Source organism: Bactrocera oleae, chromosome 3 (assembly GCF_042242935.1).
Source record: "Bactrocera oleae isolate idBacOlea1 chromosome 3, idBacOlea1, whole genome shotgun sequence".
Lineage (NCBI taxonomy): Eukaryota > Metazoa > Arthropoda > Insecta > Diptera > Tephritidae > Bactrocera > Bactrocera oleae.
The window spans coordinates 4,891,741-4,907,822 of NC_091537.1; the positions used below are offsets into that span (position 1 = coordinate 4,891,741).

The following is a 16,082-nucleotide window of genomic DNA, read 5'->3' on the forward strand; positions in this document are numbered from 1 at the left end:
AATTAAAATATACATACATAGCTGTTTTTATGCCTACACAATTTGTCAACTATTATATTTAAATATTTAAGAATTCATTTAATTTGCAAAATATGTTTCTGTGACGACGTACGTTGTTCGCGATTTGTTGTTGCGATTTGCTGTGGTATCTGCCGATTTTCATCGAACCATCATTTCACAATGATCTTTTCACTGAAGCGTTATTTCCATGAAACCAATAGGGAGATATATAATAACGTAATGATGAAGTTCGAGAGAAAGTTCATTTGCTTCGGCGTTCTTGAACTGTGGTGTAATGATGTTCGTTTAAATAGTTTTTACAAAATATATTGTAACTCGGCTCGTAGTGAACAAATTTATAAAATATTGCACGAAGTTTCTCTCAGATGATTTTAGAAAAAAAAATATGTTTATTAATTTTTTGTATGCTTTATGTCTAGAGAGATTAAAGACTGATAAGGTTGGCTATTTATCTGGTTTTAACTTTTTAGTTTTACTTATAAGACGGTGGTTCTGCCAGTTTAAACACGAAGAAAAAAGAAATTGCTATTTTCTATTGAAATGCTTAACTGAAAATCCCACAGAAAACGGGAAAAACACATCGATCGCATTCTATTAGCTAGCTGGCTGATTGGATTTTACAAGAGATCCAGTAAATCTGTGATGGAACAAGTTTACGGACTCTAAATCGGCTACTAAAGAGTTGGTTAAATGGTTTCGAAAAAATTTGCTATATGACTGCGTTGCAAGAAGTTTGGCAAATTGTGTATAATTTATAAGATCGCTTTGATCTCCGAAATAATTAATGTGCTCATTTCGAATTACAATTTAATTTTGTGAATTGAGATTCTTATTATCAGCACACTTTAATTGTGCATAAAAATGAGAAATATTGAAGAGTTATCTTTCGGTAATAAATGCCAAAAAAGCCGAAAACTTATCGCTAAACGCTTTAAAACTATATGACGATTGTAGGCTATATAAAAATACGACGATCACGCTGTTCCAAGAGCAAGATCATGCCGGTCTAAAAGTCAGATCACGCCGATGCTGCAGAACAAAGTCCACTAGGTTATTGAATTGGTGATGCCAACAAATTCGGATCAAGTGCAATTAATTGAGTGAAAGTATTTATTTGAGCCATGTGACCTTGACACCATTTTATCTAATGCAAATCGCGAAACTCAATGAAAAAGCGAAAGCTTAATTAGAAAATTTTTATTGAATACTTGTTTTATTTTATTTCTTTAAGTTATTCGCACCCCGTCACTCCCATAAGATTTATTCACGTTCAATCGGCTTCGCAGTTTTTGTTGCAATCATTTTGTGTTTAACAAATTTTCGCAAGCAAATTTCTGGCAATTGTAAAATAAGCGATCAACGTAAAGAAATACATACATACATACACACATAAAATAAACAGTTAACAAAGAGCAACGAACCAAAGCCGCAGCGCAGCAGTGATTCACATAGCTAAGCTATTGCTAAATCATATTATACACTAAGAGATTAGTTTAAACTCAAAATACTTAAGATTCTTAAGTGATATTATTGAAACACAATGTATCATTATTATTTTAATGTATGTGTGTTTTTGATAATTATGTATTATTATTAAGTATTTAATGATATTGCTCATTGCTTAACGAAGTTTTATTTTCGCCGCCACTTTACGCTGTGGGTGATCACGCGACTCTGCGTTTTCATTCGTAAATCATGGCATATTTTGAGGCGCGGTCAGCTGAAGATCGTTAACAATATTTTTAGAACCCAATTATTTAGTACAGAAAAATAATATAAAGTGATTATAAATAAACTGGCATACAAATAGCAGGAACTAAATTTAAAAAATATATATATTCATTGCGATATTGAGCTTGATCCTACCCGCCGAAATGGCTGGTTATATAAACAATGTTTTTGGTAATGAATAAATTACCCAAAAAGTTCCAATATACATCCCAAGTTCCCACTGAAAAGACTGAAGTATTGAGAATTTATTGCTTTCTTTTTTAAGTCCGACAGGTTAAGTGATCTTAAATTTGGAATTCGCATTGCAATTCATTATTATTCTAATTTAATTCTAATGAATTAGTAATGTATGTAATGAGCATATTATATATGCCTAGAAAATCTAATTAGAGCTTCTAATACATGAAAATTCCTCAATTTCTTGACACTTTTTTGAAAATTTGTGAATTGTGATGCTTAAAGCTTGAAACAACCACACTATAAGGGAATCTTCATTACGTCGCATGTAAATTGTGAAATACGGATGAAAGCTTGTAATTATAATATAATACATTAATATATAACCGTAACAAAAGTGGTTCAGACTAGAGAAGTTTGTTTCCAAATCAAACGAAAACGCTTTATGCTCATTAGATACATACATACATAGTTCCATAAAAATTTTGCAAGCATTCAAATAATTTTAGTTTAACTTGAATATATTTCTTGCCTTTTCAAAGATATTAAAGATGTTGCAGATGAATGTAAAGATTTCGTAAAAGAAGGTCTATGCAACATTGCATAATGGGTATAAATATTAATGTCGAATTTGCCATTCAGAATATTGTTTTTAAATAATAGTTGTCATTTATTTTTAAAACCATCAAAACAAGCCTTCATATACAAAATTTTCATTTAAGTAGCAATGTAAATAATTTTTATTGTTTCATTGACGCGTCCCATTTTGGCCTTTGTAAGTGAAAGAGAATAATAAAATTTCTTAAATAAGTTTACATTTACTTATATCCACAGCGACAGATAAAGATTGTGAAAAAAGCACTCGTCAACTCAAATTCAGTATCTGTCTAAACGGTAAGCTTCATTAAGGGTTTGAGTTTTGAAACCGATGGTGTGTGGTGTGTGAATAAATATTTAAACTAAGTACTGCAGCTAATAATAAAAAACGCTAATTAATCAAAGGTATTTACAAAATTTTATTTTAAATAAAAAATGTACTAAATTTGTATAGTAAAATTCCTTAATCAGATAAAAACATAAAACATTTTTAATAGAAAAATTCTTTAATTAAATAAAATCTATATAAAATTTTAATAGTAAAAATTTATAATTAAATAAAAATTATACAAAATTTTAATAGTAAAAATATTTAGTTAAATAAAAACATAAAACATTTTATTAGTAAAAATAGTAAAAATAATAGTAAAATAATTCTAATAATAGTAAAAATTCTTTAATTAAATAAAATCTATATAAAATTTTAATAGCAAAAATTTTTAATTAAATAAAAATTATACAAAATTTTAATAGTAAAAATTTTTAATTAAATTAAAGGCATAAATAATTTTTAATGTTAAAAATTGTATTTTAAATAAAAAATAATAATTATGAACAAAATGATGCATTATATTTTCAATAATATCACTCATTATTTAGTGTTAACAAGGGATTTGTGTTTTAAAATTGTGTTTAAAAATAATATCAATACTTGTAATTGTGTTTGAGAAAAAAGTCTACGATATTAATCCAGTATGAAGAGTTTTAATGTATTTATCGATTCAACAGATAATGGGTCAACAAAACTCACTCAATCACTCACTCAAAATTCCGGTGTCGTGATATCTGCTTAGCAAAAAACTATAAATAATTACAGCAGAATCACATCTGCTTTAGCACCTACTACAAAAATACGAGTATAATTGATATACACAAATATCTACATATGAACATTTTAAAGTGTAAACATTGTATGAGTACGTAATACGCTCATTATCAAACCGCAATTTATTTAATTGGCCAAGGGAAAACAAAAGCCTATATATAAAAAATCTACTAATGAGCCGACTGCTTATATTTTCGGAAATAAATGACTATTATCAGCAATTAATGAATTAAATACTAGAGCAAATATATGTAACAGTTGTGACAGTTTCACTTAAATATTTCAAAGTGTGATTAAGCATTTTTGAATGAGAATGACGGCCACTTGTAATGGAACCTATGAGGGCTAAGCTTATGTGAGGAAGAGTGAAAAACGCAAGCATTTTTTAATTATCGTAACGTCTAATATGCAACGAAGTAGTTTAATATCTGATACTATAAATATTATAGAAGATATTGACGTATATATAATATGTCATTATTGCGTAAGCAATAGTATTTATTATTATATATCCTCAAAACCTAATATACATAATATTTTTTATATAATATTCGATCATACACGTATACAATATTAACACAATAAGAATTTTTTTTATTTTTTATTAAATAATTGGACCTCTAAAAATTTAAAAAGATTCAATGCTTTGTATTTGTTATTTTTTTTTTTATAAAACACAGGGAGTTCATTGAACTACCTAAGTGGTGTCGGTTACGAACGCACCGGTTAGCTGCTTCAGAGTCCATTGTGCACGTTAAAACCAACAAGGTAATGGTCGGGTACTTTTGTCACGTTGTTTGTAGGTAGCTTAGAGGATAGAACTTTTCTTTTCTCCTAATGAGAAACACAAAAAAATAAAACGATTAGGTTTAAGGTTCGATCAATAACTGCTGCTTATTCTTTATTTCCACTTTCTTATATACTATTATATTGTTGATAAAGATAAATATTTGTACAATAATTCTTAAGAAATTTGTCTGGTGCGTTTACAAAAAGTGTAACAATTCGCTAATGTTGCATTTTCGTTAGCGGAAATGCACTTGGACAACAATTCTTTGTAAAGTACAATTTATAGATATATTTTATAATTCTTTGCGAAAATACAATTAATAATATTCTTAATGAGTTAAAATAGTGTATGTATGTGTGTATGGTCAAAGTAACGTTAAGGGAATAGTGGAAGACACTATAACAGATAGACTCACGTAGTTTGAGTACCTTGTACTGTTTCTCAAACGGTTCTTAATCTTGTATATTTTGGTGCAAATAAATTTAATAAATAACTGTAATAGAAAATCAGAAATCTCAACAGCTGTTTATTTCCCAAAAAAAAAAAAATTTTAACAAAAAAATTTACTGAATATATATCACTCTTTTTAAAAAAAAAATTGTCTGGGTTTATATTTTACGTGTCAATACCTTTGAAATTGCAGTTGAATTTTTAAGGTATAATTGATATGTATATATTATATTATAATTGGACGTAATCCGAAGTCATTTGAGAGCATAAAGACCACTACTGTTTTTCTTATTTTTCTTTTAATTTCACTATTCGTGCTTTTATAAACATTACTTTTATCACATATGTAATTTGGTGAAGTTAAAAATGTATATATATCACATGGTGGTTAAGCAAACACTTACTAGGCGCTTATCAGCAATGAATAAAATCAGCGTGATTACGCATCTGGAACAATAACAAACACTGTTAATGCACTCGTAGAATTTCAACTAAGTGCGTGTACTACAACAAGCAAATAATATGTATGTGATGGTGTGTAAACACATATGTATAAATACTTAGTAGACCAAAAATAAACGAATCTCGAACTTAGGGGTTAAAATGATAAGTTGTTAAATACAAAAAAATATTATCTTCAACGAATCAAAAATCTTGTATTTTTACTGAAAGCAGATTTTTGACGTGTTACTTACATGAGAAAATTTTAATGCTCACTGACACCTCTAAAAACAAAACTAAAAACCTGCCTTGCAGTGATATTTTTTTGTCTATAAATTATTATTATTGTTTTTCCTAATCTATAGTATAGTGAGCTTCCTATAGACTCAGAAACGACTGAACGGATTTTGCTTAAATTCTGGTAATAACTTGTTGTGAGAAAAGCGTGGAATTGATTGTGCCATATTTTTCGTATATCGAGCATGCCACACTTTTCTTCTTGTAGTTTTTTCTTTTTTAGTTATTTTTTCACTTTTTAGTTTAATGTGCTTTAAAACCATGTTTTTTAGTATTTTAAACCATGCATGTTATTTTTTACTTCCTTTAATGATGCGTTTGAGTAAATTTGTTATTCAAATGACAGCATGGATAGTTTTAGGGGCGTTGTCCTCACATTCCAAATTTGGTTGAAATTAGTGCGACAGTTCCTGAGATATAAAAGCTGCTATGGCACTTTATAGGTTTTCTTTTAATGTATTTACTAACAATTATTGTTTTTGTATTAATTTCAGATGCTCTTTCCATTTCAATTCTTACTGAGCACGCTGATTTTGTCGCCATGCGTTTATGGCACTTACAATATCTTATTTATGTGCCCCTTTCCCGCGCCAAGCCATTGGATGTTTATGGAACATTTCTTGGTGCAACTGCTGCAGCGTGGACACCATGTTACAACATTAACTAATCATCCAGCCAAGCAAATGCATCCAAACTTAACGGAAATCCTTATTGAACCGCCGCTGAATCTGGCATATTACCGTAAATACTGAAAGCAACCTCAAGACATATGCGCCTTTAACACCTTTCTATCTTACAGATCCTAAAGAAAACATGTTTAAAATGCAGTTCAGTAGTGATTTCGAAAATTTGCATCTTTATTGGGAAACCGGTTTAAAGAGTACCGAATATGCGCTCAATCAAACCAAAGTGAAATCCTTGATCGCTAGAAAAGATCTGCATTTCGATCTAGTTGTTTTGGAGCAGTTCTTTCACGAAACTTTACTCATGTTTGCGCATAAATTCAAATGTCCTGTCGTGACGCTGGGCACATTGGGTTATGCTGATAATATGGATCGTGCCATGGGTCTGTTGACACCCTGGTCCTTTGTGCCACATTTATTTCTCTCGGATATATATCACATGAATTTTTATCAACGCGCTTTTAATACATATATTTCGCTCTACGATGCTCTTTTCAGGCATTGGTATTATTTGCCGCAAATGCAAGCAATGGCGGAGCAACATTTCGGTGGGTTTATCGAAGGTAAGAAATTAATAATCTTAATGCAAGAAATTTTTAGTTTTATTATTGACCTTGCTGGACAATATTTTGCTCCTTCCTTTTTTAGAAATTATAATCCATACCCTAGCGCCATTTTGAGAATCGTTTCTTTTAATGGAACTTAATAAAAAATTTCTCTCATTTGAGCATACTGACGGTCGTCGGCTGGATAAAAATACGTTTCAATTCTGGCTTCCTAGATCTGAGAGCCTTAAAACAGAACTTTTTCAATTAAGATTGATCTCGAAACCATGTGATCAAAGCCAATTACGATTTATATGGTCCAGGAAGGTGTAATTTTTACGCATTCCGCTTTAGGAACTATGTAGAGCCATATGTTAGTTTTTAGGTATTGACATTGTAGTTTCGTTCTTGAGAAGAAGTGACCATGCCTGAGGGCACCAAAAATCTATCAATCAAAAAGTAATTAAGCGGGGAACTCTGTATATATTAGTTAAGAGTGATTTAAGCCTCCTTTAGGTATTCTGATTCTGATTATGCATCAAATGTGTGGCTACAACAGTACATTTTCTCTCTTAGGCCCTCTCCCACATGTAAATGAGCTGGTTCAAAATATCTCACTAATGCTGATCAACTCACATCGCAGCTTAGATGCACCACGTCCAGGCATGCCTGGCCTAGTGAGCGTCGGTGGTATACATATCAAGCCAGTCACGCCGCTGCCAGCGGAACTGCAGGTGCCACTCACTTCGTACTCTCTACCACAACTAACTCTCTAAGGTTTTTACTATATTTGCAGCGCTATCTTGACAGCTCAACATATGGTGTCATCTATTTTAGTCTCGGCACATATATACACAGTACGGACATGCCGAGTGGCCACATCAAAATACTGCTAAACGCCTTCGCTCAACTCAAGCAGAATGTCTTGTGGAAATATGAGAATGCGACAATCGCCGCTGAGCTACCGCCCAATGTGAGAATCAGTAAATGGCTGCCACAAAACGATATTTTTGCACACGCCAATACGAAGTTAATCATAACACATGGTGGCATATTTAGCACGCAAGAGGGTGTTTACTGGGGCATACCACTTTTGTTTATACCGATCTTTGGCGATCAACACCGCAACGCCCGAAAGGCGGTGCATGCTGGCTATGCGCGCTCTTTACTCTTTGATAAATTGACAAGTGAGGATCTGGTGCAAAACATACAACTACTGTTGAATGATCCCCAATATAAACAGAAAGCGTTGAAGGTGTCGCGTCTATTTAGAGATAATCCAATACATCCATTGAAAGAGGCCACCTACTGGATGGAGTATGTGATGAGACATAGAGGCGCGCCACATTTGAAATCGCGTAGCGCTTACATGCCGCTCTATCAGTACTTGTTGTTAGATGTGTTGGGTTGTACACTATTGTTAGTGTTATTGATAATTTTATTGATTATTGTAATCGTAAGAGTACTTAAGCGTTGCCTTGCAGAAAGACTGAAGGCAAGCGTGGACAGGCAAAAGAAACAGAAATAAATTTACTATTGTTGTATGCGGAGAACAGTTTATAACAATGTTTTACTCCCTTAGAAATATTTGCATTTTAATTTAACGACTCATGAATGCCCACAAGATGAAGATATTTGTGAATCACACATAGTGGTAATTTCTTGTATAAATAAACTTAATCGCTATAGAAAAATTAAATTTAGGTCTGCATATATTAAGCCTCAGTGGCGGTGCAGGCTCCTCATTTGGCTCAAATATTTTTCCAGCTAGTGCCTTTTTCGGGTTTGTATGGTAGATACTTTCTTCTTTTTGTTCTAAACTCCGAGAATACACTCACTGCTAAATGCGATCAAAACAAGTTCCAATTGAGCCATTTTGACAGTAACCATCTACGACATAGTAAATTTCTGTTGCGATATTAGCGTCATCAGGCCACGTCGCCTAGTACTTATCGAACCGCCCTCATATATATGCATGTTCTTGTTTATTTTTACAACCTATAATTATTGGTAAACAAATAATATTAATTGTTTCTGCAACAAAATGCTAGCGATTACTATCAGCTCAGGTTGTTCGCACCTAGACTTATTGCTAACGTATGTCCACCCATCTCTCTGCATATACATACAAGTATATTGTACTTATACATGCCCTATGCACAAGCACCTACTCTCGTTTAATACTTGTTTTTACCGGAATCGCATTTTAGTTGTTGATAAGCAGGAAATTAAAAAAAAAGTAGTGATAATTGCTGCATTACTTAAAGCATCGAACATCTTTTGAGAAGCTGTGAAGAAATAAAAATGAAAATAAAGAAGCTTTATGACACTTGGAAACGAAATAAATTTCAATACTCAAAAGCAATTAGAGATTAGGATTAGAAAATGTTCTTTTAGCTTTAATCAAAAATTGCACAATGAATATATAATATTATAATATATAATTGTATAATATTGTACATCATATACATAAATAAGGCACGTATTTTTTGATATGAGTTCATGATCCAAAAAGAGCATGATAGCCAAAAATGAAATCACAACTAAATGCAAAAACGTGTGGTGCAAAAGAAGATTTTTCAATTTTACTAAACAAATAGAAAATTATAGAATTAAAGTTTTTTCTACTGATTTGTATGTGCATTCGTGTTAATTAGTTGAATGCTGGCTTCCGCGGAGTGTTGATGAGCTTGTCAGCAAAATATGGATATGTGTTATCTGGTCACACTAGTATATAACTTTATTAAACAATTGCTTTAAGGACGTACGTAAAGATGCATGCAGTACAAGGCTCAATTTCCTTGGAAATCTCTCTCTCATATAACGCTCATTATAATTTCGTTATGCCAACTCCTAGCTTCACTTCTTTTCACTTATCTAGTGACTCAGACAGCTGGTTTACAGAGTTTTCTGGGTTCGCCCGTATCAAATGATCTTTTCAAGTGCCTATTATCTCGATAATACTCACAAGAGTCATTCTTCTTGTGTTCGAAACGCCTTTAACATCACTCAGCATTATCTTGTAAATATTTAGATTAAATAAACATTTACCTCGTCGAGTAGTCAATATGAACACAGATAAATATTGATACTGTTATCTCAAGTTTTTCTAGCCTTATATCGTTTTTGCTAACTTATTTTCCTACAATCCTAGAGCACAATAGACCCTAGGTCGCTGTGCTAACCTCAAACAAATTCAATAATATCTTGGTTGGAAGGTACTTGACTAGAATGTGTTACGATAAATAGTCCAAGTTTGGCACCTTTGTACCTTTAAACATTTTAGTCCGGAAGAAGTCTATTCTGTTGGCAGCTAAACGTGATAACAGAGTTAAGAGATATGTTGTTATTTATGAATGAGTATTTACAATTCTACGTATACAAGCAACATATTATAAAGCTGAATAAACTTTAGTCGAACGATTCGCTTTCTACGATTAAAAGATAACGGAAGTCAAAGTATAGTAGTATTCATATAGAGTATAGAAATTGTATAATATGATACTAGAATCATCAGTATAAATAAATCTACACTTGACCATTATGGTAATCGAAATTCTTGTTAGCCAGATTTTCAAGGTTTGCCTAAGTAACTCATTACTACTTTGTCAACACAGATAAGTGTTTTTTTATTAATGAACTCATAATGTCAATTCCCTGTGTGATATCATGGCAAAATGTTTGGTTGTTCGCACGAGATTATCAAAAGCATTTCAAGCATGTGCATAGTATAGGGGCAAAAGCCAATATGCAACCCACATGAGTATGTACATACATACACATACATGTATTCGTGTATTTAACGATATTACTAGTTTGAGTACTCGTTTGTTCTTATTGCTGTTATTAGCGATACGGAGCTTTCATTTCTATTGACAACAATGATCATGGTCATTGTGACGAGCTGCAGAATTTGTGCAAAAAATTTGCTCAACTTTCGTCAAAGGTTATAAATTCAGACACTTGTATTCGCGATAAGTATGTATGTACATATGCATTATATACTTGTCTTCATTTCGGCTCTTTAAAAGTTCTGGCTATCAGCCCATAGTAGCTGTACCCCATTGCATACGCACGTTCTGTACTTTCCGTTTCATTATAATTTGTTTGTATATTTGCTAATTCGAGCGCGTTCTCTGAATGCGTGTGTGCATACAAGCGCTCTTTGCTCGCATTGTAGTCAGAAAAGCCGCAAATCTTACGCGACAAAAAGTGCACTAACAAATAATAATCAGAACGCAATCTTCGTCTAAGTTAATTGCTCAATCGGCGCAGGTCTGTTGTTGGACGTAAACTTTCCTCGCAGGTACGCTTCAATGTCTTGGCCAGTCGTTGCTGCTAATTGAAGTCCAACGGGCGCGGCTAATCGCCAACAAACGATCGTTGTGTCTTTTTGAGCTGAGCTAAGCTATTGAGGCAGGCAAAATTCGCCAAGCAGAAGCAACTCGCAGAACAAATACAAAGCTAATTCAATTTTGCGTGCGACAATTTAAATTGAAGGTAATTAATTGAGGTTTATTTCAAAAAATTTTTAGTTGCAAAAATGTGTATTTTTGTGATATATGCAACAAATAATTTATAATGGAGCGGGTGAAAAATATTTGTGGAAATTGGTTTGTGTGAAAAAAATTATTATGAAGTGTTTTCGTATGATTGATTTTTATTTCATGATATTTGTACGAAAATTCAAAAGTTAACTGGCTTTGGCCAAGAAAGAAAATATTTTAATTTTGTGCTAAAATTGCGCAATTTTAGATTAGCTTTTAATTTGAATAGGATATATAAAAAAATATTCATTAATTTAATTCGCATTAATTTAGTTGCCGTTAAAAATATTCTTAGAAGCAAAAAAAGATTTAAAAATTACAAAAAAATTTTTGTCATTTTATTTGGTTTCATATTTAATGATAAAAAATTTATTTTTTTTTAATTGTTTTTGTTGTAAATAGTTGTAATGTCTCAAAATATAATAGTTTAAGCCTTGCCCTTTCTTTTGGAAATATTTTGGTTTGCTGTGAAAATTAAAAATATATAATATTATACAATTAAATTAAAATACCTTTTTCTGCACAGAATATTTATTTCCTGCAATTTTTTAACCCAGTTCACTTAGCTTATATTATTTTATGTTATTATCCAGCTTTGTTCAACATCTATAAATCAAAAAAAAATATATATCCATAAATATTTGAATTTATTACACATATTTAAATTTATTCGAAAAAAATATTTCTCATAAATCTGTACTGCTTTTTAGTAGCACTACTCAGATCACGCAGCAAAATATTTAAAATTTTCTATTTTTTCTGCTTGCTTCGCCTTCCATATACAAAATTTTTAAAGGAAATACTAATTATATATAGTTGTGTGCTTGATAAACCAGAATTATAAGTTCAAAATTTTTCACATGCTGCTTGCTCCAGGATAAGCGCTTAAGCTTAAGTAGGAGTTCAAAAACATTGTAAATTCTTGTATATTATTTTATTTGCATACCCATATATAACATATACTTTAGCCAAAATCACGTAAATATTGTATCTTTCTGCACTTTTCTAAGGTGATGCAGTAAAATAACTTCTCCAAGAGTTTTTTTTTTTTTTTGTTTTAAGTATTTCTTCTCCTAGATTTGATCACGAATAGTGGGCCTGACTGCAAGTACAACAATGCTTATCAAATTTCTACTAATAAAATATGAATTAATTGCAATGTTGACTTTCTTTGCCCGCACTGCTATAATTTCAGAGACAAAAAAATTACTATTATATTATATTATTAAAAAAATAGTTGCAATAAAAATTTGCAAGAAATATTTCACATAATAATATTAGTTGATTGTACACGCACTGTTCGTTATCCGCACACATACGGAAATTCATATATGTATACGTCTATGTGTCTTGCTAGCCAAAATTTTTGACCTGATAAGAAAACCTTGACTTGATGCAATTCCACTTGTAATCATTTCAATCTCATTTTATCTCGCATAAAATCATATACATATATATATATAGCTATGTACATACATATTTACGAATGAATTTCATTTGTAGCTATGTGAAAATTCTTGCTTGGCCTGCTTTATGGTCGGCACACCGAGATTACCTCACAGACACTCTTTCGAAGCGTGCAGTCAAAACAAAAGCGATATCAATGCACTATACGCGAGCAAGAAACGCCATATGCTTGGCAAAAATTAACAGCATATTTGTTTGTGTGTAGATGTGCGTGCATGTGTAGTATTTTAGGCGCTGATAACAACAGAAAATTTTTTTACGAGTTCAGCTACTTGACTCTTATCACATGTGAGCATAATTTTGCACAATAAATTGTTGTTGCAGATTTTTATTTTATATTTTTTATTGAAGCGATTAAAAGCCTTTCGTCAAAATTTTGCAAACTTTAAAAAAAAATTGAAAATTGTATAAAATACTTTTTGTTAATAATAAAAAACAAAATGTTTCCTTTACGCAGATGCAGCTGCAATGGTTCATATTACTACTCACGGCAGTGGCGATGCCGCTTACGTGTACGAGTTATAGAATTTTGTTTATGGGACCCTTCCCAGCACCAAGCCATTGGATGTGGATGGAGCATTTCCTGAAAGATCTATTGCAACGCGGCCATCAGGTCACTACACTGACCAATCATCCCGCCAAGCAAGCACATCCAAACCTAACAGAGATCATTATTAATCCCAAGCTGAATATAGCCGAACATCGTAAGTAAAATTTCATAAAGATATTTAAGATATATTAAAATAGCTTCTGCGTAAAGAAAAATTATTAATAAATGTAAATTGAAAAGAAACCTCAAGCAAAGTGCTATAACTAATTAGACTACAGCATTAGATTTAACAACTATGAAAAAGAGGACTAAATAAAATTTTTTCTTTAAGTATTTTAAAAAGTTCAACTAAGCACTTTATTTATCAAGCTATAATGATATCTTATAACAAAACATTATAACAATTTCCACAACTTTTCAGGACCACGTGAGAACATCTTCAAAATGCATTTTACAAGCGACTTCGAGAACTTACAAATGTATTGGCACGTCGGTTTGTTGAGCTCGGAGCACGCTTTAAACGACCCAAAAGTGAAATCACTAATCGCCAGTCAGGATCTGGAATTTGATTTGATCGTGTTGGAACAGTTCTATCACGAAAGTTTCCTTATGTTTGCGCATAAATTCAAATGTCCTGTCGTGACGTTGGGTACATTGGGTTATGCCGATAATATGGATCATGCGATGGGTCTGCTAACACCCTGGGCCACCGTACCACATTTATTGGTATCCTACACCGATCAAATGAGCTTCGCACAACGCGCTTACAACACTTATTTATCGATCTACGATGCGGTGTTTAGAAGCTGGTATTATATACCCAAAATGCAGGCGATGGCTGAGCGACATTTTGGCGCCTACATTCATGGTAAGTTGGCAACGCTTGTAATAACTAAATATTACTATGTATTTGAACAAAATTTCTGCACTCAGGTCCATTGCCACATGTCGTTGACTTGGAAAAGAATATTTCCATGATGTTGATCAACAGTCATCGCAGCACAGATGTACCACGCCCCAGCATGCCTGGTTTAATTGATGTGGCCGGTGTACATATCAAAAAAGCCAAACCGTTGCCAGAAGATTTGCAAACCTTCCTCGACAACTCTACGCACGGTGTCATCTACTTCAGCGTGGGCTCATACATGAAGAGTACCGATATGCCAGTGGAAAAAATCAATCTTATACTGCATGCCTTCAGTCAACTGAAACAGAATGTTTTGTGGAAATTCGAGAACTCCTCTATTGGACATCTGCCGCCAAATGTGAAAATCCAAAGTTGGTTGCCACAAAACGACATACTCGCACATCCGAATGTCAAGGTCTTCATCTCGCATGGCGGCATCTTCGGCACACAGGAGAGCATACACTGGGGTGTGCCGATGCTTTGTATACCCTTCTTCGGCGATCAGTTCCGCAACGCGATGCGTTCGGTGCAGGATGGTTATGCGCGTTGGTTGCATTTTGGTAAAATGACCAGTGATGATTTGGTGCAAAATCTACGCTTGCTCATCAATGATCCCACCTACAAACAGAAGGCCGTCGAATTGTCACGCAAATTCCGCGATAATCTAATTGATCCGCTAGAAGAGGCTTCATTCTGGATGGAGTATGTCGTCCGACATAAGGGTGCGCCACATTTGAAATCGTACGGCGCATTTATGCCACTCTATCAGTATTTGTTGTTGGATGTATTCGGTTGTGCGTTAGTGTTGTTGTTCTTGGCGGTGTGGTTGCCATTGCGTATTATCGAGTTGAGAACGCCACTAAGTGGTTGGTTGGAGAAAGTCATTTGCTTTAGCAAGGACAAAACACAATCAGCGAAAGCGATACAAATCGATCTGAAGGCCAGCAATAAATACCGTTATGCGGGATAATACAATTCAAGCCAACGCCAACATAAGGCTATGTCGAGTTAAATTATTGATGGTGGCGCATGTTTAGGCGCTTAAGCATTTACGCTTTTAAGAACTACTGAAGTACCGCAACAATTTTGTACATATTTTTATGCAACGGTATTCTCTGGTATATGTACAATCTTAAGTAATGGATTAATTTTAAATCGTAATGCAAACATTTATTAAGTATAAGTAATGGTTATTTTGTTGTAACGCTGCAGTTGACGTCATGGCGTTTGGTGGCATCATGCTTTTAGGACAGACGAATAAAAGACTAAGCAATTATGCACGACTAGAATAAATGCTATGTGTTTTAATTTAATTGAGGTTATGATGCAATAATGTGATATGTGATCTCCACGAAGCTTTCTCTCTAGTACTAGTGTATTTGAAAAATGTGTCATCAACTAGTACATGCTCATCATCTAGTACAGAGAAAAAATATTCCTTACAAAAAAAATTATTATGTTTACATAATATAAATATGTATATATAAATATATATACATATATATGCACCTTTGTGGGTATCTGTTTTATATAAATATATTGAAAATATTTATTCAGAATAATTCTAATGAAATATGCTTGTGTACAAACATATAGCACCACATATCGGCATTGATCGTGCTATACAAAAACAAATTTATCACGCTGGCGATCATTGAAATACCGTCACTGTACTATGCAGTGGCGACATCTGCAGGCGGAATTCGAATAAGCAGTAGTAATATCTAAATGCTGCATACGTTTAGGAATTTCTCCTTTTTCTTTTATTTACACG

The 16,082-nt window shown here is 32.8% G+C and overlaps 2 protein-coding genes across 2 annotated transcripts; both read left to right on the top strand.

Moving 5' to 3' along the window:
* The first annotated feature begins 2,809 nt into the window (after nucleotides 1-2,809).
* On the top strand, nucleotides 2,810-8,422 carry LOC106627558 (UDP-glycosyltransferase UGT5). The gene is made up of 5 exons (XM_014247710.3): nucleotides 2,810-2,931; nucleotides 6,104-6,350; nucleotides 6,409-6,855; nucleotides 7,414-7,571; nucleotides 7,634-8,422. Exons 2-5 carry the CDS (start codon nucleotides 6,104-6,106, stop codon nucleotides 8,363-8,365), a joined length of 1,584 nt encoding a protein of 527 aa, XP_014103185.2. The 5' UTR covers nucleotides 2,810-2,931; the 3' UTR covers nucleotides 8,366-8,422.
* A 2,692-nt stretch (nucleotides 8,423-11,114) lies between these two features.
* LOC106627569 (UDP-glucosyltransferase 2) lies at nucleotides 11,115-15,601 on the top strand. Its single transcript, XM_014247722.3, has 4 exons — nucleotides 11,115-11,337; nucleotides 13,309-13,555; nucleotides 13,823-14,269; nucleotides 14,335-15,601. Exons 2-4 carry the CDS (start codon nucleotides 13,309-13,311, stop codon nucleotides 15,276-15,278), a joined length of 1,638 nt encoding a protein of 545 aa, XP_014103197.1. The 5' UTR covers nucleotides 11,115-11,337; the 3' UTR covers nucleotides 15,279-15,601.
* The last annotated feature ends 481 nt before the right edge of the window (nucleotides 15,602-16,082 follow it).

Coding starts and splice junctions, on each gene's coding strand:
- LOC106627569 (XM_014247722.3), top strand. CDS start 13,309: ATGCAGCTGCAATGGTTCATATTACTACTCACGGCAGTGGCGATGCCG. Junction 13,556..13,822: donor GCTGAATATAGCCGAACATC/GTAAGTAAAATT, acceptor ACAACTTTTCAG/GACCACGTGAGAACATCTTC. Junction 14,270..14,334: donor TTTTGGCGCCTACATTCATG/GTAAGTTGGCAA, acceptor TTCTGCACTCAG/GTCCATTGCCACATGTCGTT.
- LOC106627558 (XM_014247710.3), top strand. CDS start 6,104: ATGCTCTTTCCATTTCAATTCTTACTGAGCACGCTGATTTTGTCGCCA. Junction 6,351..6,408: donor GCTGAATCTGGCATATTACC/GTAAATACTGAA, acceptor TCTATCTTACAG/ATCCTAAAGAAAACATGTTT. Junction 7,572..7,633: donor CGCTGCCAGCGGAACTGCAG/GTGCCACTCACT, acceptor CTATATTTGCAG/CGCTATCTTGACAGCTCAAC.